The sequence below is a fragment of the Hordeum vulgare genome, chromosome 2H (assembly GCF_904849725.1).
Source record: "Hordeum vulgare subsp. vulgare chromosome 2H, MorexV3_pseudomolecules_assembly, whole genome shotgun sequence".
Taxonomy (NCBI): Eukaryota; Viridiplantae; Streptophyta; class Magnoliopsida; order Poales; family Poaceae; genus Hordeum; species Hordeum vulgare.
Window position 1 is genome coordinate 548,911,231 of NC_058519.1, and position 26,667 is coordinate 548,937,897.

The 26,667-nt window shown below is 43.9% G+C and overlaps 2 protein-coding genes across 2 annotated transcripts; both read left to right on the forward strand.

Moving 5' to 3' along the window:
* The first annotated feature begins 266 nt into the window (after positions 1–266).
* Positions 267–4,142, forward strand: LOC123427171 (calcium uptake protein, mitochondrial-like). Its single transcript, XM_045111145.1, has 8 exons — positions 267–798; positions 1,531–1,598; positions 1,691–1,914; positions 2,009–2,092; positions 2,632–2,845; positions 3,046–3,222; positions 3,305–3,424; positions 3,559–4,142. The coding sequence occupies exons 1-8, from the start codon at positions 477–479 to the stop codon at positions 3,763–3,765; spliced, it is 1,416 nt and encodes a 471-aa protein (XP_044967080.1). The 5' UTR covers positions 267–476; the 3' UTR covers positions 3,766–4,142.
* A 6,075-nt stretch (positions 4,143–10,217) lies between these two features.
* LOC123427172 (transmembrane protein 184 homolog DDB_G0279555-like) lies at positions 10,218–13,467 on the forward strand. Its single transcript, XM_045111146.1, has 5 exons — positions 10,218–10,401; positions 10,872–11,158; positions 11,250–11,372; positions 11,979–12,269; positions 12,968–13,467. Exons 1-5 carry the CDS (start codon positions 10,383–10,385, stop codon positions 13,169–13,171), a joined length of 924 nt encoding a protein of 307 aa, XP_044967081.1. The 5' UTR covers positions 10,218–10,382; the 3' UTR covers positions 13,172–13,467.
* Positions 13,468–26,667: the final 13,200 nt, after the last annotated feature.

Genomic DNA, 26,667 nt, shown 5'->3' on the forward strand with positions numbered 1-26,667 from the left:
CACTATTAGACATGTTCTTACTACGAGCTTTACGTACACCACAGCCAGCTTTAAGTAGGGCTCGGCTCGAATCTGTGTGCTACCAACCGCCCGCACGCAGTACCACACAGCACACTGATGAAGCGTGCAAGCATAAGCGCCAGCAGTCAGTACACCACAGTACGTACGATACAGTACAGTACAGCACAACGCAGCCCGTTGGGTGCACGTAACAAATCACACGGGCCACGCCACGCCACCTCCCGTTAAAAGGGCCGCCCCCCTGCCGACGCCGACGCGCCCACAAACTCGTCCCATTTTCTCCCCGTCCCCCGCCCCCAGTGCTCCGCGCATCGACGCATCGCCGCCTCCTCCCTACCCGAGAAGCCGGACAGAGTCCACTCCCTCCTTCTCCTCTACACAACCAGCATCACAACCGCCTCCTCCTTCCTCGTCCGCGCCGCCCGCCGAAACCGGGAGAAGCTAATCCGACGAGCATGGCGCCCCTGAGGCTCCTCCGGTCCGCCGTCGGGCGGCTCAGGACGGCGGCGCCCGCAGGCCGCGCAGCTTTCTCCAGCGCCGCCGCGACCACGGAGGGCAACGCCAAGGCGACCGTCCGCGAGGGGGTGATCGCCGCCGCCGCCGCGGCCGTCGCCGGGTCCGGGCTGGGGCTCTGGCTCATGCCGCCGGCGCTCGCGGACTCCGGCGAGGTGGCCCGCGCCGCCGCGCCCGGCCAGATCGCCGCGGCCGGGCAGATCTCGGCGGCCGCCGGCGCAGTCGGGGAGCGGCACGAGAAGCGGAGGAGGTTCCTGCTCGCAGGTGAGCCGTCCCGTCCCCTCAATTTTGGCCCCGGTGTACGGTGCAGGACGGTCGATTCGCGCGGCTGGTTTCGCCGCCGCTGCCGTTGCCCCGTGATGCTTGCTTTCCTTGCCCGCTGGGCTTTGGAAACGCCGCGCGCTTTTGCATGATTTCCTCCCCCCAACAGCACTGCTTTTCTTTTTTAGCGGCTGCTGCTACCTTTTCCCAATCGTTTGTTCGCACGCCAGAATTTTCTTCTTCTAGCAAGGAACGTTACTACTCCAGATAAGTACGGTGCTTGCCTTGCTGTACTGATCTACCTCCAGATAAGCGATAAGCCGACAGGCCGCAATATTCCAAAATTGTTTGACGCGGCGCTGTGTACTCCGTAGTAAAGAGTAGTAGTAAGAAGCATACGATCATAGTCTTAAGTTATTACCCATAATGGGTAGTAACATAGTAACATAGGGGGTAATATTACGTCTTTTATTTATTAGCTTATAAACTTATTTTGTCTTGGTATGCGTTATGTTACTCATAATAGTACTCAATTTCTATGCTACTCAATTTCTCATCATGTTTATTTGCTTAAGTGGCATCTATATTACTCTCACTGTGGATAGTCAGATCAAACATCACGTACGCATGAAGTATCTGATAACTATGTGCATTTATCGCAGTTGTATTCTAAGTTTTGAAGACTTAAACCTATGATGACCTGATCAAAACCCCTTTCCTCTGCCCTCACTGCAGACTCATATCGTCGAAGGGTGTTCTTCAATTACGAGAAAAGGATACGGCTTCGCAGCCCCCCTGAAAAGGTGAAACATCATTGTCTGCATTGTAGGCGGTTGCGTGTAATTTGATTTTGGTGTATCCTACCTTTTCTAACTTTTGGTGCTATTCTGCGTAGATTTTTGAGTATTTTGCTTCTGTGCGAAAACCGAATGGGGAAATGTTCATGTTGCCTGCTGACTTGATGAGAGCGGTGGTTCCTGTTTTCCCTCCATCGGAGTCGAACGTAGTGCGGGAAGGGAGGCTAAGGGGGGAACCCAGCCCTGGAGAGTTGCATTGTGCTCCATCCAAATTCTTCGTCCTGTTTGACACAAACACCGATGGTCTCATCTCGTTTGCCGAGTAAGTGAATTGTCCCTGTTTGACACAAACACCATGTTATAGGATTTCACTCAGCTTGCTTGAGGATGATTTGTGCTTTTGGTGGCTATGGCAGGTACATCTTTTTTGTTACATTACTCAGCATTCCTGAGTCAAGCTTCAGTGCGGCCTTCAAAATGTTTGACGTCGACCTCAGTGGGTGAGTTCTATACTTCTATTTCTACTCCAGCATACTTTGTCTTATGAACACGGTCCTGCTGTACAATGGTATGTATTCTGCATGTAGCTGTTTGTTGATTAGCAAACCTGTTACAGTTCTGTTTGCATGTAAATCAAATGATAAAACACAAATTCTTGGTAGGAGAAGAAAATAATTAGTAGGCCGTGTTTATGTACCAAGTTTAGTGGTTTCAATCCAGTTTTCTTTGTTTATCGTGTAGACGTGTTTTGTTTACTGAAGCTGCTGAAGGTATGTTATCCCCTTTTGTTCTCTTTGATTTATGCATAAACAAGATACATTTGAATAATGTCTTGTTTGTGCTGCATTGTTGTTTACCTGTGATCATTCGCGTGCAGTTAATTTCTCTTGTCGCCCAGAAAAAAAGACCTGCTCTTTATGAGCATGTTCAATCATCTGGCTTGTTAGTTGATGGTAAAAGAAGGGTAATGAACAAATTTTGGCAATCCTTCTTCTCGGTTGTTTTGTGGTTCTTATTTGCTATTGCTTCTCGTTTCCAGGGAGATAGACAAAGAAGAGTTCAAGAAAGTAATGGCATTGATGCGGTCCTATAACAGACAAGGAGCTGCCCACAGGGATGGCTTACGTACAGGATTTAAAGTTGGCCAGTCTGTGGAAAATGGTGGGGTCGTTGAGTATTTCTTTGGTAGTGATGGGAATGAACCTCTACACTTTGATAAGTTCACAAGTTTTTTGAAGGAATTGCATGAAGAGGTATTTTGCTTCTTCCATATTCCTTTTGTGGACTTCCTTGTCTTCCTATAATATATGTTTTAAACTTGGGTTTTTTCATTTAAGGTGTGCATTGTTGATCTAAATTTGCATACGATATTGCAATTACTCAGTGTTTTCCATTTGTTCACCTCCCAAACCCCCTCTAGTTTTCTCAGTCCCCTTGATTCATTTCTCTGCAGATTATTCGTCTGGAATTCAGTCATTATGATGTCAATTCGACAAACACTATCCCAGCAAAGGATTTTGCACTGTCCATGGTGGCTTCTGCTGACATGAATCACATTAGCAAGCTACTTGATAGAGCTGATACATTGGGCAATGACCCTTATCTCAAGCACTTACGCATTACGTTTGAGGTTTGACTTGCTGTCATGTTTGGTCTTTTCTGCGTAATTATTTTTCATGTGGTTCTTATAGATGTATTTTCTTGGGCTTTAGGAGTTTAAGGCATTTGCGGATTTACGTCGAAGATTGGAATCATTGACGATGGCTATATTTGCTTATGGTCAAGTAAATGGGCAATTGACAAAGCAGGATCTGAAGCGTGCAGCACAGCATGTAAAATTTTGTACCAAACTTGTTACTTAAGCGTTTAGATTATTACCTGACTTCTAGGCGTCTTCAGTCTGTTCAATCATTTACCCCACAACATATTTTTTGACTGATTTCATGCCTTTTCCGGTTCATTATAGGTCTGTGGTGTTGAATTAACTGACAGAGTGGTGGACATCATTTTCCATGTGTTTGACACGAACAATGATGGGCACCTGAGCTCAGGGGAGTTTCTGAGAGCACTTCAAAGACGAGAAGCCGATATTCATCAGCCAGCGACGCGAGGAGGTCCCATGGGCTGGCTGAACCCTAAAAACCGTTCTTCGCTTCTGCAGATGCTGGGCTAGTAGAGTTTTTTATCGTTGCAAGATTTTTCTTCTTAAGCCTTGGGTCAGGTACCATTTGAATGGTATTTCAGCCAAGTCTAGGTCACATAAGAATGATAAGATTAGTTCATCCAGTCTTGTTATAGTATCCCGTTCTGTTGTTACTGCTCAGGACTGGGAGTGAATTTTGCTGTAAATATCGTGTAGGTATAGCGGTTGATCCGGTTGTACATAGTGTCTTTGGTGTGCTCTCTCAGAGTCTCAGTACATGGGTGAGGGTGATGTATTTTATCTGGTAATAGGATATAGGTGTTAAGTTTCAAACCTTGTCCATCTTATCTGTTCCATTTTTATGTATTTATAGACAGCATTTCATAATATGACAGCTGCAGCTTTGTCGATATTTATTTCTAAAAGATAAGATTGTAATCGCTATTGATGCCTAAGTCTAAGGCAGTTAGTCCAAGGGCAAGATAAGTAAAATGCAGAGACGTTCCTAAAATGGGATTCAAAGATGATTGTTTGTGTGCCCATGAACAATATGATTGTGGATGATGAGATGATGGAGTTCATCACAGTCTGAAATTTGAGCAGATGGATGATATCTAACTTCCAGAGCAGAATCCAGTGATGTTTGAAGAAATGCATCAACATAATTTGTTATCGAGCAACTTGTGAGCAATTTCAAAATGATTTGGTTGAGCAACTTGTGAGCAATTTCAAAATGATTGGGTTGAGCATTTGTGGGCGGTTCGAGTGAAGAACTAAAACAACACTTCCGAATAAGTTTTTTCAAGGTTCGAGTGAAGAACTAAAACAACACTTCCGAATAAGTTTTTTCAAGGATACGTCAATGAACGTATCGAGCCCATAGATAGAAGGTGACGGCATAGAGTTAACAACAATTACATCCACGACATAGAATGCCCAAGAGCCGCATGCCAACTACTCCCCATTATCCAGCCGTTCTATCCTTACCGGAAGCGATCTCTCTACCCTCAATAGCCTCGCATTCCTCCAAGCTTGTCCCTCCATATCTATCCTCCTGAGCATGTTGGTGGCCGACGGCGAAGCGTTATTGAAGACGATGTCATTCATGTGCTTCCACAACATCCATGCCACGAGAGTTATAACCGTTCACACTTCCTTCCTTAGCTTTCTTTTAGGATTTAGCGACGTCCACCAGTCCACTAGCTTAGAGCCTACTTGCGGCATCCATTCCGGCTGGGCCCAGTTATCTGTGATTGCCGCCCATACCTCCATGGCGAGGACGCAACCAAGCGTTATATGATTGATGGTTTCCTGCTCTTGGTCGCAGATCAGGCACGTGGACGGATGAGGCAGCAGCCGCCTCTGGAGTCTATCAGCCGTCCAACAGTGATTCCTTACCACGAGCCATCCAAAGAACTTGGCAAATCCCGGCGCACGCGATCTCCAAATTTGGTCTGCTGAGGCGGCCTTGACCTTTCCAGCGAAGAAGGCCAAGTAGGCTGATTTTGGCGGAGAAGTTGCTATTACTCTCCCACAGCCATGCGATATTGTCTTTCGAGCCTGCCATGAGCTCAACATGGCCAGTTATATCCATCGGGAGAAGGAACTCATGGAGCGTTGGTGCTGCCATATTTGGAGAGACGTCTCGCCACCATCCGGCATTCAGGCCTTGTTGCACTGTGGTTTTGTGGCAGCCTTCTTAACGGCTTTGAACAGGTTCGGCAACATATCTTGGATTCTTCCTTGTTCCAACCACCAATCCAACCAAAACAGGGCGTCTGCCCCGTCCCCAAGAGTGCACTTCGTCGCAACCTCGTAGATTGCCAAGGAGTCGGGGGCCACCTCCAAATTGAACTCTCCCCAGTGCCTAGAGGGATCAGTCCTCGCCAGCCATGGCCATCTCGCCCCTGAGTGCTAGATTAAGGAAGTGAAGATTGGGTACCCCTAGGCCACCGTATTCTTTCGGCGCACAGACCTGCTTCCATCCCACGAGGCAGTGCCCTTCATGCACGTCTCAGCGTCCCTTCCATAGAAACCCACGACAGATCTTGTTGGCAGCATCTAGCACTTTGACAGGAATGTCCAGCTCCGGTCTTTGAGCACGATAGAGAAGTCAAGCTTTCCATGCAGGCAAACGATTTACCATCTTGTCGATCACGAATTGTAACTGAGATGTTGTGACCTTCCTAAGGCTGAGCGGAAGATCCAAGTATTTGCATGGCAAGCCGTGCACTTGGCATCCCATCTCCAAGGCGTCCAAATAACTTGAAAAACTTCATATTTGGATTGTAATCTTTATAAATGGATTACTCTTGCATTGGAATATTTGCAAGACATTATTATGAACGAAGATGAAATTTATCTTTAATTATTTTGAGTGCTTCAGATATAGAAAAAAGGAACAGAGGCGAACGTTTCGTGCATTGGGTTGGATGGTCATCCTCCTATCCGCTGTGAGTGGACATGTCCAGACGTGTCTTTGGATGTTTGAATGGACGCATATAGTTGCCCTTACACCATAGAGCCTAGCAAGTGCACTGAAGAAAAATAAACACTCCCTAACAAATCTTTGGTAAAAATGTCCATTCCAAAGATGTAGGAGAATTTCTTTAGCAATAGACAACATTCCGAGATAAGAAGTTTTGATATTAATTTCAATTAATAATTCATTTGATGCGGAATAATATTGAATCATGTGATACTAACGAGGAATCATTGTCATTACTAATGAAACTGGAATGTATTGTGTGGACAAAATTATTGACGTGAAGAGAAATGTCAGAAAATATCTGATATGTTGAGCTAATGTAAAAAATATTTTTAATTAAGTTTGGACTTGGAATAATTAGCAGGTTTGTTGGAGAAATATTTGTAATTTTTTTGAAGAAAATGTTTCTAAAATTATGTAGAATAAAAATATATTGTAATATAGGGATATGAATCGAACCACGGACTTGGAGAATAATGATTTGCACAAGTGTCTTTGATGTAGAACTCAGATGGTATTTGTTGAGAATTTTCTTGACGTGGTGAGGAAAGATTGTAAAATGCTTGAGGAACGAAATAAAGCATAGTTCAAGAAAGGGGTGAATAAAAGCCGTAATGAAGTTGTGGAGAATAAAAGAATATGAAGGGATAATTCCATGATGTTATGGATGTGTGTAATACATTATGAGACTTGTACGAGCAAGGATGGTAAATGTGAAAAAATGACTGATTTTAAAAACAGTAAAATATTTGGTTCTTGTAGTTAGAATCATGCCTTTTGCGGAGATTGTCATATTAGCCGATGTTGGACGAACTGCATGTTGTCATGACATATTGGTAAGTAACTTCAAAACCCATATTTTTGCATTGGAAAGGCAAGAGAATTGAAGTGTAAATGTATCCGACAAGCTATTGTATCACACTATAATTAGGACTTTAGGAGGGCATGTAGAATTTATGTGAAAATAAGAATACTTTTAGGTTCGGCAAAAAAGTTAGTAAAGCAAATTTGATTTTTTAGACAACAAAACTTCAGATGAACATTTCCTGTAAAAAACCCCACAGATTCCTGGACTTTGGGGATGAACATTTCGTGTGCTTTTACCATAGATTTGTATTACATTCCTTACACCGCCTTCATTTTAATATATTTCATCATAAAAATTTACACACATATGCATCGTGCCTTCATAAATATCTGTATTTTCAGAAGATGAAACATAAAAATATGATTTTTGATTTTTTTTTTAAAGATAGCTTTCGTGGGGCTCATTTTCGATCTTAATGTACTTCTTTCGTTTCTAAATATAAGTTTAAAAAAAATCATATAAAATTTACATACTAATGTACTCTCTCCAATTCTTTTTAGTGTGCGTATAACTCACATCACACATACATGCCCCTGAAAATTAATTTCGGACAAAATTGCCCATGTGCTGGATGAATTGCAACGACCTGGAAAGTCGCAAAGCGGTTAATGACGCGAGGCAGTTAATTGGCCGGTCCGCCTCGTTTTCCTTGCATATTTCTCTGCATGGCTGTCATTGGCCCATCCTCCTTTATGTGCGCTGCATGTGTGATCAGAATTAATGCACAAGAGTAGGCAGCCTGTGTTGAAAAGTAGAGATAGATTCGAAAGAAATGGCTACAAATCTGTATCCCGCATGGTATTACATAAAAAATGAGAAAAACTTACACGCAAACTAAAGAGGAACGGAGGAAGTACTTTAAAACGAAGATTAATTCAATTTTACTTCGTACTCCCGGTTTATAGAATTCAAATCTAAAATCTTATCAATCAAGATGAATTGTAAGTGAATGATTCTATGAATTAAATATGACGTGAGACTCAAAGCACTTTAACCCACTTACACTTAAAAAGGGATGTATGTACTAGTATGAATGAAATCTACTACTCCCTCCGTCACGGTTTAAAAGACACAGTTAAACTTGTGTGCGTTTTCAAAATAGACAAGGTTTAAGACGTGAAAACAATTACTTTTATTAATTAGTACTAGTGCTCCCTCCGGTCTTTTTTAGTCTGCATATTAGCTTTGTCCGAAGTCAAAGTATCTGTACTTTGATCAAATTTATAGAAACATGAATGAACATTCATAATGCCAAATTAATATTGTTAGATTCATTACGAAAGGTAGTTTCATGATATGTATATTTGATATTGTAAATGTTGATATTTTTAAATATATATTTGGTCAAACTTTATAAAGTTTGACTTGACCTAAATCTAATATGCGGAGTAAAAAGGACCGGAGGGAGTACTAATAACGCACGCGCCCTCCCAATTTGCTGCTCACGCGTTAGTACTAGTATTTTCTCAGTTGATTAGGCGCATTAGCATCTACACCTGCTACATCTCACAACCAATCGACGACTACCTTGGTCCGAGAGATTTTCAAGCGTGCCTTCTAAACCGTGATGGAGGGAATATAAAAAGCCATATCTATACCTAATAATAAAGAGGCTATTGCTTCCGTCGGAAAATCCACCGCGGCATTTTTATAAAAAAGCCCCTGTAATTTTTGTTATTCAACCCGCGCTTCATCATTTATCTGTAACGTAAAAGGAAAAAATGATTCGCTGCAAAAATTATACCCGTACGCATCGCCTCCTCCCATCGACTCTGGGCCACGCTGGCCTATGCCCAGGCCGCCACACCACTCGCCGCCACGGCCGACCTCAACCGCCACCGCTGCCGATCTCAACCCACCCTCCTCCGCAGCCGTACCTCTCCCCGCTCACTGCCCCTGTTGCGGCGCTCGAGCTCATCGCGTCGACCCTGGTCCACCCTGGCGTGTGCCCAGGCCGCTGCCACACCACTCGTCGTCGCGGCCGACCTCAACCACCACTGTTGTCGATCTCAACCCACCCGCCTCCGCGACCGTACCTCTGCCTGCTTGCTGCCCCCGTTTTGGCGCTCGAGCACAACTTCTGGATCAAATCAACGCGACAGCTACAGTGACTGGGGATGATGCGTATGCTCGATGCAGAACGGCGGCGGCGTGGCGGAGCGAAGTACTTGCAGGTGGAGGCGGGCCTCCATGGCTCACACGGGGAACTCCGAGGTTATGAAGCGGCAACAACGACTCCTTATGGCCAGATAGAGGCGCCTAACCCTTGCTCCCCTCATCGTATCCCTTCTCCGGCAGGAACTCATCATTTGGTGAGATCCCCTCCCCATGCCTCCAACCGCGTGCCAAGCACCGGCAAGAATTTTTGTTTTGTGGGGATTTGTTTGCTGATGAATGAATGTATTGAATGTAAGATTGTATTGTTGTGAAGACAGAGAATAGAACATCACCTTCGGTTTATCATCTGATCCCACATTCTCTACCCCATGAGTGAAATAAGATAACAGTACATTGATCAATTCACGTAGCCTCTTTGTTTTGCTTTGTTTGTCCCGCTCAATTTCTCATCATGATGGAATTAACAATGGATGGATTGATTTCTCAACAAAATAGGATAGAACTGACTACATTAGTTAGTTAGCTTATTATTTTAATAAATTAAAATGATTATAACAAAATTAAAAACGTGTGATATTTTTTTCTCCCGTTGCAACGCACGAGCCCTTTTGCTAGTGTTTAAAAACGAAGGAAGCATATAATAAATCATGTAAGCGTACAAGTACAGATCCAAACAGGCAAATGCGTGCGCACAAGTTCTCCCCGTGCTTGCGGTGCTGAATTTTAACAAGCGCGAGTCGCCATTGATAAGTAATGCATTAAAGCTTAATCTGTCCATGTGGATATGCGAATAGACACATCGTCGGCGAGCTGCTGCTCGGCCTTATCGAAAAAAATGTTACTCTTCCTTCCCTGTGGAGTATACAGTGTGAATAGTGATGAGTTGCATGCGTGGAGGCGTGGAGCGTGAGGCTTGTCACGCCAGCCAGCTGGGGGAGGGAGGTGGAGGCCGACCGACCGACAGAGAAATAAACGCGGACGTGTTTGTTGTGTGTGAAGACGCGATGATGTTGTTGCAGTAAATATCGAGAGTTGAGACTTAAGACCGTGGCCGGCTGATACTCGTCAGTCGTCACACAGCGCATGAGAGAGACTCGCCAAATTTGCTGCAGATCTCTCGTCGGCTCAGCAACCAGCAACCGGCGTTAGCTGGCCCTCTTCCTTCCCTCCCGCATGGCGACTGAAGCCGTAGGCACGCCCCGCTCCCTCCCTCCTCTAATTTCTGTACCGCACATGCCGAGGGGGAGCCGCTGGGCGGCGCCTGGCGACGACGGAAGGCTGACGCCGATCTGGATTTGGGTGCGCTAGGTGGTCGGGGCGCAGTTCCTCCATCGACATCGTTGCCGGTGCTTGGTTGCTGCTGTCCCGTGGGGTGGGGGGATGCGAGCGGGCGGGGGGCGTCGGGGAGGCCGTGGGGGAAGGAGAGGGGGCGTGGGCATGGCGCCAAATCCGGAGAGGGGATCTTTAGGAGTGACTCCAAATGAGCATTTGGAGATTCGGTTCTATTCCCTACTTGGTTACTTGCTCTTAACTATCTTGAAAATGATCACACATGCCTTCACGCTCTCGGTGTTCTGTTCTTCCCATGCTACCTTTTTTCTGAATAATCATTAGCTTAAGTTCATATCCATGATGAATAAGCATGAACATCTTTATCTTCAGGCACCATGTCCATGTTCCCAGGGATGGACCTTACCAAAATGGACCCTCCAACACTTACCCTCCTTGGAGCAGCCTGTTGTGTAATGTTATCGATGCATTTCACAGTGCAGTTGGTATCACAACATCTTTTCTATTGGAAAAATCCCAAAGAGCAGAAGGCTATACTCATCATTGTGCTAATGGCTCCACTCTATGCTATAACTTCCTTTGTTGGCCTTCTGGATATTAAGGGAAGCAAAACGTTTTTTACATGCTTGGAGTCTGTTAAAGGATGCTATGAGGCACTGGTGAGTCCTCTCTGGTCAATGATGACATTTTTCACCTGAAGTTTTCGATTTCGTTCACTTTTCCTTATATTATTTCCTTTCAATTGTGCAGGTTATTGCTAAGTTTCTGGCATTGATGTACAGCTACTTGAATATATCTATTAGCAAAAACATTGTACCTGATGAAATCAAAGGGAGGGCTCTTCATCATTCTTTCCCTGTCTCTCTTTTCCTGGTATCTTCTTACACCCTCGCATACTCTTATAGGAAGTTCGATGAATGTTGCTGTAATCTACTATTGAACTTTGGTATTGCAACCTGCACTATAGTAAGGGGGCATACCCATACAGCCATACTGAATCTTTACATATTTGAAGGATGCTGCATTGTTCAGTAGTACTAAAATGATTCGCGGTCTTAACAAAAAGGCTTATATACTCCATTAATAAAGTACCTATTCATATAGTAATATCTGGTTAATTGGAGCATGTACATATGAGTAGTCATTGTTCAGTAATATTAAAATGATTTGCGGTCTTAACAAAAAGGTTTATATACTCCATTAATAAAGTACTTATTCAGATAGTAATATCTGCTTGCCAAAACGTTTTATATTTTGGAATGGAGGTAGCATACGAGTAGTCATGCTTGAGTTATGATTTTAACTTCGATTCTCCATGGCTTGTCCGCTATGTTTGCCTATATGCGTTTAAATGTTGTCCTGCATGTATAGTCTGGAAGCTATTAGCAGTACTGTTAGTTAAGGCTTTTCACCCTGTTCATAGTTTTACTTTGTGTGTACTGAAAGTAACCAAACGCTTCTGGCTCTGTGCTTTGGCAGCCCCGCAATGTTCGGTTGGAGCACAAGACACTAAAGCTTCTGAAGTACTGGACCTGGCAATTTGTTGTTGTTAGGCCTGTATGCTCCATTCTGATTATCGCACTTCAGCTTATTGGGCTGTACCCCAGCTGGGTCAGTTGGACGTTCACAATTATACTGAACTTGTCAGTCTCCATGGCACTGTATGCCTTGGTCATTTTCTATCACTTGTTTGCCAAGGAGTTGGCACCTCACAAGCCTCTTGCGAAGTTCTTGTGCATCAAAGGGATTGTCTTCTTCTCTTTCTGGCAGGTAAATCACTTGCTCTCCTGGCTGGAAGGGTTCGAATATTCTTATAAATATCTTTGGGGATAGTTTTTTTGTGTGTCTGAATGCTATTGATGTAATTGTACGCCAGTTTGTCTTCATGGTTGCATCTGAACATTTGTTGAGGTGGCGATATTGGTTTAGTAATGTTGATAGTTAAGAACTTCTATTCTTGCCATGTTATCTGGGAGGATTTTGCATGAAGCTTCTTCTCTCACTCACTCTTTGGATTTTGTCCAGCATGTTATTTAATTACCTTGATGGCTATCAATCTAGGAGGGTCGTCTGCAATTTAACTTTCCATGCATTCCCATGTAAATATTCAAGTTCAGCCATTTTTTTTAATAAAGGTCGCAAAGAAACAACTATACACAGCCCCCCTTGTCGTGAAAAAAGAAGCTAGAGATAAGTGTGAAACGAGTTTATGAGCATAAATCAGTTAAATTATTTGACCTTTCAATGCGCAACTTTGTTGTAGACATTCCCAGTGGACCTCTTGTTGTGAGTGAACCACCCTGTTGTCTACTATGGGTGCTTGAGGCAGACATTCTAACTTGCAACCCTTGGCTGTAGGAAACTAAATAGCTAAACACGGCACCCGTTCCATTTTGTAACAGAGTTTATTTTTAGCAAATCAAATCTTATCAAACTCCTGCTTCTTGAATGCTATTATCTGTCCGCAGGGCTGTGCGCTGGATGTTTTGGCTGCTGTAGGGGTGATTCAGTCTCACCATTTCTGGCTGGACGTGGAGCACATCCAGGAGGCAATCCAGAATGTCTTGATTATCCTGGAAATGGTCATCTTCTCGGTACTCCAGCAGTATGCGTACCATGTCGCTCCGTACAGCGGCGCTGACAAGGCGAAATCTGTGAAGAAGAACGAATGATCCAGGGCTTCGTGCCAAGCGACATCTGCAGCTGGTTCTTGTATGGTTTTGTGTGTATGTGCTGGGAGTATTGATTCAAGATGTTATAGGACATGTGCATTTCCTTGTGGACACGTGTAGAGTGAGTCGTCGTTATACCTTGAACACTAGAGAAACGACATGATCAGGATCAACACATAGGAAAGCTGTTGTTGTTACCGTGCTGTGAGATTGTGTAATGCCTGAATAAGGGGAATTCTGGGGGTTCCCCGCCCTGAATTTCGTCCGGAATAAATGGCGGTTTCGTGTCGCCCAAATCATCGCGTGTCGCTGTATGATTGTTCCAAAACTTGTCTGAGCTTATCACAGTGCTATGCGTCCAGGTGTGGTTTGGATGGCCATTGTTGTTGCAATTTTTTAGACTGCGCAAGTAAAGAAAATAGAGTGGAACATGCATGTGATTGGTTCCCGTCCAGTCTGTCTACTAGTATACATTTATTTTTGAGTCGCTTTTTTAAATGGTACAGACGCACACCCTATTTTTGACCCTGTTTGGATACTCTAACTTAGCTAGAGGTTAGAGTTAGTTTCTAGCTCATGACTAACCTTAAACTAACTCTAGCCAAAGAAGTGTTTGGATGATAGGGTTAGATTGACAATAGTTGTACTTGATGGAGAGAGGAAAGTAATTTTTTAGTGGGTCATTACCTGGTGGATAGAGAGAGAGAAAAGTGACTTTTTAGTGGGCCCCATGAAAACTAGCTTCAATTAGCACCTCTTGGGTGGGTTAGTTTTTTTGGGTGGGTTAGATGCAACTAGCTTCAATCTAACCCTCATGTTTGGATACTTTAGTGCTATTTGAGCCCCAACTAGCTCAAACTAACTCTAGCCTATGGATCCAAACAGGGCGTTTATGAAGTCAAGTCTAGACTTGAATCTGATGTGCTGGGAATACGGTTGTACTCCAGACCATTCAACCAGATTGATTTATCTGTCTATTGTATATAGGTGCCTGAAAGGGGTGCGCAGCGCAGCGCACACAGTGGAAAAGTGAAGTGGGCTACTGAGAGCAACTCTACCAGATCCCGCATCCCGTCGGTTCGCAAAACGCGTTTGCAGTTTGGAGGAAACCGCTTTTGCGGGCTGGCTCGGACGGCCGTAGATGCAGACCCCTAAACGGACCCGTATGAAAGTATATTCGTCGAATATGCTTTTATACGGGTCGGCTTTTGCGGGGTCTGTTCGGATACGGCCGCGTCGATCCAAAAACAGAAAACGCTCAATTCTCGTATTTAACATAATTTCTCATAAATAAGTTCAAATTCAAACAAACATAACCCAGTTTTACGCGCAAATAAAAGCCAAAATCAGTACGACAAACGCAAAAGAGGGTCTTGCATCATCTTGGTCGATCTTCACTCCGCGTCATCGAGTCCATCTTGAAGTTCATCGGCACCACCGAATCCACCTCCGGCGCTTGTCCCAACTCCCGCACTGAAGTCATCGACATTGCCACCATATGGAGCAGAGAAAACATCTACAGAACTGTAACACGGGCCGGCCGATGCGACCATTCTCCTCTTCAAGATCTCTCTCCTTGCCATATCATGCCATGTGTTTGGTGAGGTCGTCCATGTCATCGCGATTCATTGACATGATCTTGTTCTCTTCGGCGAGCAACAAGGATTCTTTGTTGATCAACTTCCACTTCTTGCACTTTTGGAGCAACTCCCAACAATGCTCTAGTTTGAAGAATTTGCCTTCCGAAGCTTCCAAGTCTTTGTATCTATGTTGGGCAATCTTGTCCTACACAATGTGAACAAGGTGTTGTAATCAATTCTCATGATGCAAATATGATTACGCATAACTTGAACAAAGGCAAAACAAACTCACATAGTCGGATTCCACGGTCCCACTTGGAGGTGCATTGCGTACTTTCTCCAAGCAAGCTGCTGTTGGGGAACATTGCATGTGAAACAAAAAATTTCCTACGCACACGAAGATCTATCATGGTGATGTTCATCTAAGAGAGGGAGATTAAATCTACATACCCTTGTAGATCGCTCAGCGGGAAACGTTAAGAAACGCGGTTGATGTAGTGGTATGTCTTCACGATCCGTCCCTCGAACCGTCCCACGACCCATCCCACGAACCGTCTCGCGATCCGTCCCACGATCCGTTCCGATCTAGTGCCGAACGGACGGCACCTTCGCGTTCAGCACATTATACCTTATTGTGCATCCAATAAACCCATGTGGACCCCTTGGGGCGTGGTGGGCCCACCCAGTGGGCCCCCAGAACCCATTCGTCTGTTGGGGAACGTCGCATGGGAAACAAAAAATTTCTACGCGCACGAAGACCTATCATGGTGATGTCCATCTACGAGAGGGGATGAGTGATCTACGTACCCTTGTAGATCGTACAGCAGAAGCGTTAGTGAACGCGGTTGATGTAGTGGAACGTCCTCACGTCCCTCGATCCGCCCCGCGAACAATCCCGCGATCAGTCCCACGATCTAGTACCGAACGGACGGCACCTCCGCGTTCAGCACACGTACAGCTCGACGATGATCTCGGCCTTCTTGATCCAGCAAGAGAGACGGAGAGGTAGAAGAGTTCTCCGGCAGCGTGACGACACTCCGGAGGTTGGTGATGACCTTGTCTCAGCAGGGCTCCGCCCGAGCTCTGCAGAAACGCGATCTAGAGGAAAAACCGTGGAGGTATGTGGTCGGGCTGCCGTGGAAAAGTCGTCTCAAATCAGCCCTAAAACCTCCGTATATATAGGTGGGAGGGAGGGGAGGAGGCAGCCTCAAAACCTAAAGGTTTGGCCGAAATTGGAGGTGGAGGAGTCCTACTCCAATCCTACTTGGAGTAGGATTCCACCTTCCCACTTGGAAACTCTTTCCACCTTGTGTTTTTTCCTTCTCAAACCTTATGGGCCTTAGTGGGAACTTATTCCAGCCCACTAGGGGCTGGTTTATCTCTTCCCATAGCCCATGAGACCCCTTGGGGCGTGACACCCCTCCCGATGGTCCCCGGCACCCCTCCCGGCACTCCCGGTACACTACCGATGAGCCCGAAACTTTTCCGGTAATGCACGAAAACCTTCCGGTAACCAAATGAGGTCATCCTATATATCAATCTTCGTTTCCGGACTATTCCGGAAACCCTCGTTACGTCCGTGATCTCATCCGGGACTCCGAACAACATTCAGTAACCAACCATATAACTCAAATACGCATAAAACAACGTCGAACCTTAAGTGTGCAGACCCTGCGGGTTCGAGAACTATGTAGACATGACCCGAGAGACTCCTCGGTCAATATCCAATAGCGGGACCTAGATGCCCATATTGGATCCTACATATTCTACGAAGATGTTATCGTTTGAACCTCAGTGCCAAGGATTCATATAATCCCGTATGTCATTCCTTTTGTCCTTCGGTATGTTACTTGCCCGAGATTCGATCGTTAGTATCCGCATACCTATTTCAATCTCGTTTACCGGCAAGTCTCTTTACTCGTTCCGTAATACAAGATCCCGCAACTTACATTAAGTTACATTGCTTGCAAGGCTTGTGTGTGATGTTGTATTACCGAGTGGGCCCCGAGATACCTCTCCGTCACACGGAGTGACAAATCCCAGTCTCGATCTATACTAACTCAACGAACACCTTCGGAGATACCTGTAGAGCATCTTTATAGTCACCCAGTTACGTTGCGACGTTTTATACACACAAAGCATTCCTCCGGTGTCCATGAGTTATATGATCTCATGGTCATAGGAACAAATACTTGACACGCAGAAAACAGTAGCAACAAAATGACACGATCAACATGCTACGTCTATTAGTTTGGGTCTAGTCCATCACATGATTCTCCTAATGATGTGATCCCGTTATCAAGTGACAACACTTGCCTATGGCCAGGAAACCTTGACCATCTTTGATCAACGAGCTAGTCAACTAGAGGCTTACTAGGGACAGTGTTTTGTCTATGTATCCACACAAGTATTGTGTTTCCAATCAATACAATTATAGCATGGATAATAAACGATTATCATGAACTAAGAAATATAATAATAACTAATTTATTATTGCCTCTAGGGCATATTTCCAACAGTCTCCCACTTGCACTAGAGTCAATAATCTAGTTCACATCACCATGTGATTCCAACGAATCCAACACCCATATAGTTATGGGGTCTGATCACGTCTTGCTCGTGAGAGAGGTTTTAGTCAACGGTTCTAAAACTTTCAGATTCGTGCGTTCTTTACAAATCTTTATGTCATCTTATAGATGCTGCTACTACGTGCTATTCGGAAATGCTCCAAATATCTACTCTACTATACGAATCCGTTTCACTACTCATAGTTATCCGGATTAGTGTCAAAGCTTGCATTGACGTAACCCTTTACGACAAACTCTTTAACCACCTCCATAATCGAGAAAAATTCCTTAGTCCATTAGTTACTAAGGATAAATTTTGACCGCTGCTAGTGATTCAATCATGGATCACTCTCTGTACCTCTCAACATACTTTGAGTCAAGGCACACTTCAGGTGCGGTACACAGCATGGCATACTTTAGATTCTACGGCTAAGGCATAGAAGACGACCTTCGTCTATTCTCTTTATTCTGCCGTGGTCGGGTTTTGAGTCTTACTCAAATTCACACCTCACAACGCAACCAAGAACTCCTTCTTTGCTGGTCTATTTTGAACTCTTTCAAAAACTTGTCAAGGCATGCATCTTGTTGAAATTTCTATTAAGTGCTTTCGATCTATCTCCATAGATCTTTGATGCTCAACGTTCAAGTAGCGTAATCTAGGTACTCCTTTGAAAACTTCTTTCAAACAACCTTGTATGCTTTACAGAAATTCTACATTACTTCTGATCCACAATATGTCAACCACATATACCTATCAGAAATTCTATAGTGCTCCCACGCACTTCTTTGGAAATACAAGTTTCTCATAAACCTTGTACAAACCCAAAATCTTTGATCATCTCATCAAAGTGTATATTCCAACTCCGAGATGCTTGCACCAGCCCATTGAAGGATCACTGGAGCTTGCATACTTGCTAGTATCTTTAGGATCGACAAAACCTTCTGGTTGTATCACATACAATGTTTGCTCAAGGAAACCGTCGAGAAAACAATGTTTTGACATCATACGTGCAATATTTCATAAATAATGCATCAACAACTAACATAATTCTAACAGACTTTTAGCATCGCTACGAGTGAGAAAGTCTCATCATAGTCAACTGTTTGATCTTATCGAAAACAGCTTTGCGACAAGTCGAGCTTTTCTTAATAGTGACTTATCACCATCATCGTCTGTCTTCTTTTAAAGATCCATTTTTACTCAATAGTCCTATGACCATCAAGTAGTTCTACCAAAGTCTACACTTTGTTTTCACACATGGATCCTCTCTCGGATTTCATGGCTTCCAACCATTTGTCGGAATCTGGGCCCACCATCGCTTTCTCCATAACTCGTAGGTTCACTGTTGCTCAACAACATGACCTCCAAGACAGGGTTACCGTACTACTCTGCAGCAGTACGCGACCTTGTCGACCTACGAGGTTTGTAGTAACTTGATTCGAAGCTCAATGATCATCATCATGAGCTTCCACTTCAATTGGTGTAGGCGCCACATGAACAACTTCCTGCGCCCTGCTACACACTGGTTGAAGTGATGGTTCAATAACCTCATCAGGTTCTACTACCCTCCCACTCAATTCTTTTGAGAGAAACCTTTCCTCGAGAAAGGATCCGTTTCTAGAAACAAACACTTTGCTTTCGGATCTGAGATAGGAGATGTACCCAACTGTTTTGGATATCCTATGAAGATGCATTTATCCGCTTTGGGTTCGAGTTTATCAGACTGAAACCTTTTCACATAAGTGTCGAAGCCCCAAACTTTCAAGAAACGACAGTTTAGATTTCTCTAAACCTCAGTCTATACTGTGTCATCTCAACGAAAATACGCGGTGCCCTATTTAAAGTGAATGCGGTTGTCTCTAATGCATAACCCATAAACGATAGTTGTAATTCGATAAGAGACATCATAGCATGCACCATACCAAATAGTGTGTGGCTATGACGTTCACACACATCATCACACTATGATGTTCCAGGTGGCATGAACTGCGAAACAATTTCCACATTGTCTTAACTGTGTACCAAAACTCGTAACTCAGATATTCATTTCCATGATCATATCGTAGACAGTTTATCCTCTTGTTACGACGAACTTCACTCTGAAACGGAATTGAACTTTTTAACATTTTAGACTTGTGATTCATTAAGTAAATACTCCTGTATCTACTCAAATCGTCAGTGAAGTAAGAACATAATGATATCCACTCCGTGCCTCAGCACCCATTGGACTGCATACATCAAAATGTATCACTTCCAACAAGTTACTATCTTATTTCATCTCAATGAAAACAAGGCCTTGCTCATGTGGTATGATTCGCATGTCACTAGTGATTCGAAATCAGGTGAGTACAAAGATCCATCAGCATGGAGCCTCTTCATGCAATTTATACTAACATGACTCAAGCGGCAGTGCCACAAGTAAGTGGTACTATCATCATCAACTCGTATCTTTTGGCACCAATATCATGAACATGTGTAACACTACGATCGAGATTCAATAAACCATTGAAGGTGATTATTCAAGAAAATAGAGTAACCATTATTCTCTTTAAAAGAATAATCGTATTGCAATAAACACGATCCAATCATGTTCATGTTCAACGCAAGCACCAAATAACAATTATTTAGGTTTAACACCAATCCTGATGGTAGAGGGAGCGTGCGATGTTTTGATCACATCAACCTTGGAAACACTTCCAACACTTATCGTCACCTCCCCTTTAGATAGTCTCCGTTTATTCGTAGCTTTCATTTCGTGTTACTAATCACTTAGCAACCGAACCAGTATCCAATACCCTCGTGCTACTAGGAGTACTAGTAAAGTACACATCAATATCATGTATATCAAATACATTTCTTTCGACTTTTGCCAGCCTTCTTATCTACCAAGTATCTTGAGTTGCTCCGCCTGAGTGACCGTTCCCCTCATAATAGAAGCACTCAGTCTCGGGTTTGGGTTTAATCTTGGGTCTCTTCATTAGAGCAGCAACTGGTTTGCCGTTTCACGAAGTATCCCTTCTAGCCCTTGCCTTTCTTGAAACTTAGTGGTTTTACAAACCATCAACTATTGATGCTCCTTCTTGATTTCTACTTTCGCAGTGTCAAACATCGCGAATCGCTCAAGGATCATTGTATGTATCCTTGATATGTTATAGTTCATCACGAAGCTCTCACAGCTTGGTGGCAGTGACTTTGGAGAACCATCACTATCTCATGTGGAAGATTAACTCCCACTTGATTCAAGCGATTGTTGTATTCAGACAATCTGAGGACACGCTCAACGATTGAGCTTTTCTCCTTTACTTTGTAGACAAAGAATCTTGTCAGAGGTCTCATACCTCTCACAAGGGCACGAGCATGAAATCTCAATTTCATCTCTTAGAACATCTCTCATGTTCTGTGACGTTTCAAAACGTCTTCGGCGCCTTGCTTCTAAGCCATTAAGTATTACGCACTGAACTATCGCGTAGTCATCAGAAACGTGTATGTCAGATGTTCACAACATCCACAGACGACGCTCGAGGTGCAGCACACCGAGTGGTGCATTAAGGACATAAGCCTTCTGCGCACCAATGAGGACAATCCTCAGTTTTACGGACTCAGTCCACAAAGTTGCTACTATCATCTTTCAACTAAATTTTCTCTAGGAACATATAAAAAACAGTAGAGCTATAGCGCAAGCTACATCATAATTCACAAAGACCTTTTGACTATGTTCATGATAATTAGTTCAATTAATCATATTACTTAAGAACTCCCACTCAAAAAATACATCTCTCTAGTCATTTGAGTGGAACATGATCCAAATTCACTAACTCAAGTCCGATCATCACGTGAGTTGAGAATAGTTTCAGTGGTAAGCATGTTGGAAATATGCCCTAGAGGCAATAATAAATTAGTTATTATTATATTTCTTAGTTCATGATAATCGTTTATTATCCATGCTATAATTGTATTGAATGAAGACTTATATACATGTGTGGATACATAGACAAAACACTGTCCCTAGCAAGCCTCTAGTTGGCTAGCCAGTTGATCAAAGATAGTCAGGGTCTTCTGATTATGAACAAGGTGTTGTTGCTTGATAACTGGATCACGTCATTAGGAGAATCACGTGATGGACTAGACCCAAACTAATAGACGTAGCATGTTTATCGTGTCATTTTGTTGCTACCGTTTTCTGCGTGTCAAGTATTTGTTCCTATGACCATGAGATCATATAACTCAATGACACCAGAGGAATGCTTTGTGTGTATCAAACGTCGCAACGTAACTGGGTGACTATAAAGATGCTCTACAGGTATCTCTGAAGGTGTTAGTTGAGTTAGTATGGATTGAGACTGGGATTTGTCACTCCGTGTGACGGAGAGGTATCTCGGGGCCCACTCGGTAATAAAACATCACACACAAGCCTTGCAAGCAATGTGACTTAGTGTAAGTTGCGGGATCTTGTATTACGGAACGAGTAAAGAGACTTGCCGGTAAACGAGATTGAAATAGGTATGCGGATACTGACGATCGAATCTCGGGCAAGTTACATACCGAAGGACAAAGGGAATGCCATACGAGATTATATGAATCCTTGGCACTGAGGTTCAAACGGTAAGATCTTCGTAGAATATGTAGGATCCAATATGGGCATCCAGGTCCCGCTATTGGATATTGACCGAGGAATCTCTCGGGTCATGTCTACATAGTTCTCGAACCCGCACGGTCTGCACACTTAAGGTTAGACGTTGTTTTATACGTATTTGAGTTATATGGTTGGTTACTGAATGTTTTTCGGAGTCCCGGATGAGATCACGGATGTCACGAGGGTTTCCGGAATGGTCCGGAAACGAAGATTGATATATAGGATGACCTCATTTGATTACCGGAAGGTTTTCGGAGTTACCGGGAATGTACCGGGAATGACGAATGGGTTCCGGGAGTTCACCGGGGGGGGGGGGGGGGGGCAACCCACCCCGGGGAAGCCCATAGGCCTTGGGGGTGGCGCACCAGCCCTTAGTGGGCTGGTGGGACAGCCCAAGGAGGCCCTATGCACCATAGGAAGAAAATCAAAGAGAAAAGGAAAAAAAAGGAGGAGGTGGGAAAGGGAAGAAGGACTCCACCTTCCAAACCAAGTTGGATTCAGTTTAGAAGGGGAGACCTTCCCCCCTTTGGCTCGGCCGACCCCCTTGGGGATCCTTGATCCCCAAGGCAAGGTTCCCCCTCTCCCACCTATATATACAAAGGTTTTAGGGCTGATTTGAGACAACTTTGCCACGGCAGCCCGACCACATATCTCCACGGTTTTACCTCTAGATCGCGTTTCTGCGGAGCTCGGGCGGAGCCCTGCTGAGATAAGATCACCACCAACCTCCGGAGCGCCGTCACGCTGCCGGAGAACTCATCTACCTCTCCGTCTCTCTTGCTGGATCAAGAAGGCCGAGATCATCGTCGAGCTGTACGTGTGTTGAACGCGGAGGTGCCATCCGTTCGGCACTAGATCGTGGGACTGATCGCGGGACGGTTCGCGGGGCGGATCGAGGGACGTGAGGACGGTCCACTACATCAACCGCGTTCACTAACGCTTGTGCTGTGCGATCTACAAGGGTACGTATATCGAATATCCCCTCTCATAGATGGACATCACCATGATAGGTCTTCGTGCGCGTAGGAAATTTTTTGTTTCCCATGCGACGTTCCCCAACAATGGCATCATGAGCTAGGTTCATGCGTAGATGTCTTCTCGAGTAGAACACAAAAGTTTTTGTGGGCGGTGATGTGCGTTTTGCTGCCCTCCTTAGTCTTTTCTTGATTCCACGGTATTGTTGGATTGAAGCGACTTGGACCGACATTACTCGTACGCTTACGAGAGACTGGTTTCATCGCTACGAGTAACCCCGTTGCTCAAAGATGACTGGCAAGTGTCAGTTTCTCCAACTTTAGTTGAATCGGATTTGACCGAGGAGGTCCTTGGATGAGGTTAAATAGCAATTGCGTAAGTAAGATGCGATCCTACTAGATACCCATGGTCACCACGTAAAACATGCAACAACAAAATTAGAGGACGTCTAACTTGTTTTTGCAGGGTATGCTTGTGATGTGATATGGCCAACGATGTGATGTGATATATTGGATGTATGAGATGATCATGTTGTAATAGTTAATATCGACTTGCACGTCGATGGTACGGCAACCAGCAGGAGCCATAGGGTTGTCTTTAAACTAACGTTTGTGCTTGCAGATGCGTTTACTATATTGCTAGGACGTAGCTTTAGTAGTAATAGCATGAGTAGCACGACAACCCCGATGGCGACACGATGATGGAGATCATGACGATGGAGATCATGGTGTGACGCCGGTGACAAGAAGATCGTGCCGGTGCTTTGGTGATGGAGATCAAGAAGCGCATGATGATGGCCATATCATGTCACTTATGAATTGCATGTGATGTTAATCCTTTTTGCACCTTATCTTGCTTAGAACGACGGTAGCATTATGAGGTGATCTCTCACTAAAATTTCAAGACGAAATTGTGTTCTCCCCGACTGTGCACCATTGCGACAGTTCTTCGTTTCGAGACACCACGTGATGATCGGGTGTGATAGACTCAACGTTCACATACAACGGGTGCAAAACAGTTGCACACGCAGAACACTCGGGTTAAGCTTGACGAGCCTAGCATGTGCAGACATGGCCTCGGAACACATGAGACCGAAAGGTTGAACATGAATCGTATAGTTGATATGATTAGCATAGAGATGCTTACCACTGAAACTATTCTCGACTCACGTGATGATCGGACTTGAGATAGTGGATTTGGATCATGTACCACTCAAATGACTAGAGAGATGTACTTTTTGAGTGGGAGTTCTTAAGTAATATGATTAATTGAACTAATTATCATGAACATAGTCTAATGGTCTTTACGAATTACGATGTAGCTTGCGCTATAGCTCTACTGTTTTTTATATGTTCCTAGAGAAAATTTAGTTGAAAGTTGATAGTAGCAAACTTTGCAGACTGAGTCTGTAAAACCGAGGATTGTCCTCGTTGCTGCGCAGAAGGCTTATGTCCTTAATGCACCACTCGGTGTGCTGCACCTCGAGCGTCGTCTGTGGATGCTGTGAACATCTGACATACACGTTTCTGATGACTACACGATAGTTCAGTGCAAAATACTTAATGGCTTAGAAGCAAGGCACCGAAGACGTTTTGAAACGTCACGGAACATAAGTGATGTTCTAAAGAGATGAAATTGTGATTTCATGCTTGTGCCCTTGTTAAGAGGTACGAGACCTCCGACAAGATTCTTTGTCCACAAAGTAAAGGAGAAAATCTCAATCGTTGAGCGTGTGCTCAGATTGTCTGAGTATGACAATCGCTTGAATCAAGTGGGAGTTAATCTTCTAGATGAGATAGTGATGGTTCTCCAAAGTCACTGCCACCAAGCTGTGAGAGCTTCCTGATGAACTATAACACATCAAGGATAGATACAATGATCCTTGAGCGATTCGCGATGTTTGACACTGCGAAAGTAGAAATCAAAAAGGAGCATCAATAGTTGATGGTAAGTAAAACCACTAAGTTTCAAGAAAGGCAAGGGCTAGAAGGGATACTTTGTGAAATGGCAAAACAGTTGCTGCACTAATGAAGAGACCCAAGATTAAACCCAAACCCGAGACTAAGTGCTTCTGTAATGAGGGGAACAGTCACTGAGGCGGAGCAACTCTAGATACTTGGTAGATAAGAAGGCTGGCAAAAGTCGAAAGAAGTATATTTGATATACATGATGTTGATGTGTACTTTACTGGTACTCCTAGTAGCACGAGGGTATTGGATACCTGTTCGGTTGCTAAGTGATTAGTAACACGAAATGAAAGCTACGGCATAAACGGAGACTAGCTAAAGGCGAGGTGACGATACGTGTTGGAAGTGTTTCCAAGGTTGATATGATCAAACGTCGCTCGTTCCCTCTACCATCGGGATTGGTATTAAACCTAAATAATTGTTATTTGGTGCTTGAGTTAAGCATGAACATGATTGGATCGTGTTTATTGCAATACGATTATTCATTTAAAGAGAATAATGGTTACTCTATTTTCTTGAATAATCACCTTCAATGGTTTATTGAATCTCGATCGTATTGTTACACATGTTCATAATATTGGTGCCAAAAGATACGAGGTAATGATGATAGTACCACTTACTTGTGGCACTGCCGCTTGAGTCATGTTGGTGTAAATTGCATGAAGAGGCTCCATGCTGATGGATCTTTATACTCACTTGATTTTGAATCACTAGTGACATGCAGATCATACCACATGAGCAAGACCTTGTTTCCATTGAGATGAAATAAGATAGTAACTTGTTGGAAGTGATACATTTTGATGTATGAAGTCCAATGGGTGCTGAGGCACGCAGTGGATATCATTATGTTCTTACTTCAATGAGGATTTGAGTGGATACAAGAGTATTTGCTTAATGAATCACAAGTCTGAAATATTGAAAAGTTCAATTCTGTTTCGGAGTGAAGTTCGTCATAACAAGAGGATAAACTGTCTACGATATGATCATAGAAATGAATATCTGAGTTACGAGTTTTGGTACGCAGTTAAGACAATGTGGAAATTGTTTCGCAGTTCATGCCACCTGGAACATCATAGTGTGATGATGTGTGTGAACGTCATAGCCACACACTATTTGGTATGGTGCATGCTATGATGTCTCTTATCGAATTACAACTATCGTTTATGGGTTATGCATTAGAGACAACCGCATTCACTTTAAATAGGGCACCGCGTATTTTCGTTGAGATGACACAGTATAGGCTGAGGTTTAGAGAAATCTAAACTGTCGTTTCTTGAAAGTTTGGGGCTTCGACACTTATGTGAAAAGGTTTCAGTCTGATAAGCTCGAACCCAAAGCGGATAAATGCATCTTCATAGGATATCCAAAACAGTTGGGTACATCTCCTATCTCAGATCCGAAAGCAAAGTGTTTGTTTCTAGAAACGGATCCTTTCTCGAGGAAAGGTTTCTCTCGAAAGAATTAAGTGGGAGGGTGGTAGAACTTGATGAGGTTATTGAACCATCACTTCAACCAGTGTGTAGCAGGGCGCAGGAAGTTGTTCCTGTGGCGCCTACACCAATTGAAGTTAAAGCTGATGATGGTGATCATCGAGCATCGGATCAAGTTACTACAAGCCTCGTAGGTTGACAAGGTCGCGTACTACTGAGAGTGGTACGGTAACCCTGTCTTGGAGGTCATGTTGTTGAGCAACAGTGAACCTACGAGTTATGGAGAAAGCAATGGTGGGCCCGGATTCCGACAAATGGCTGGAAGCCATGAAATCCGAGAGAG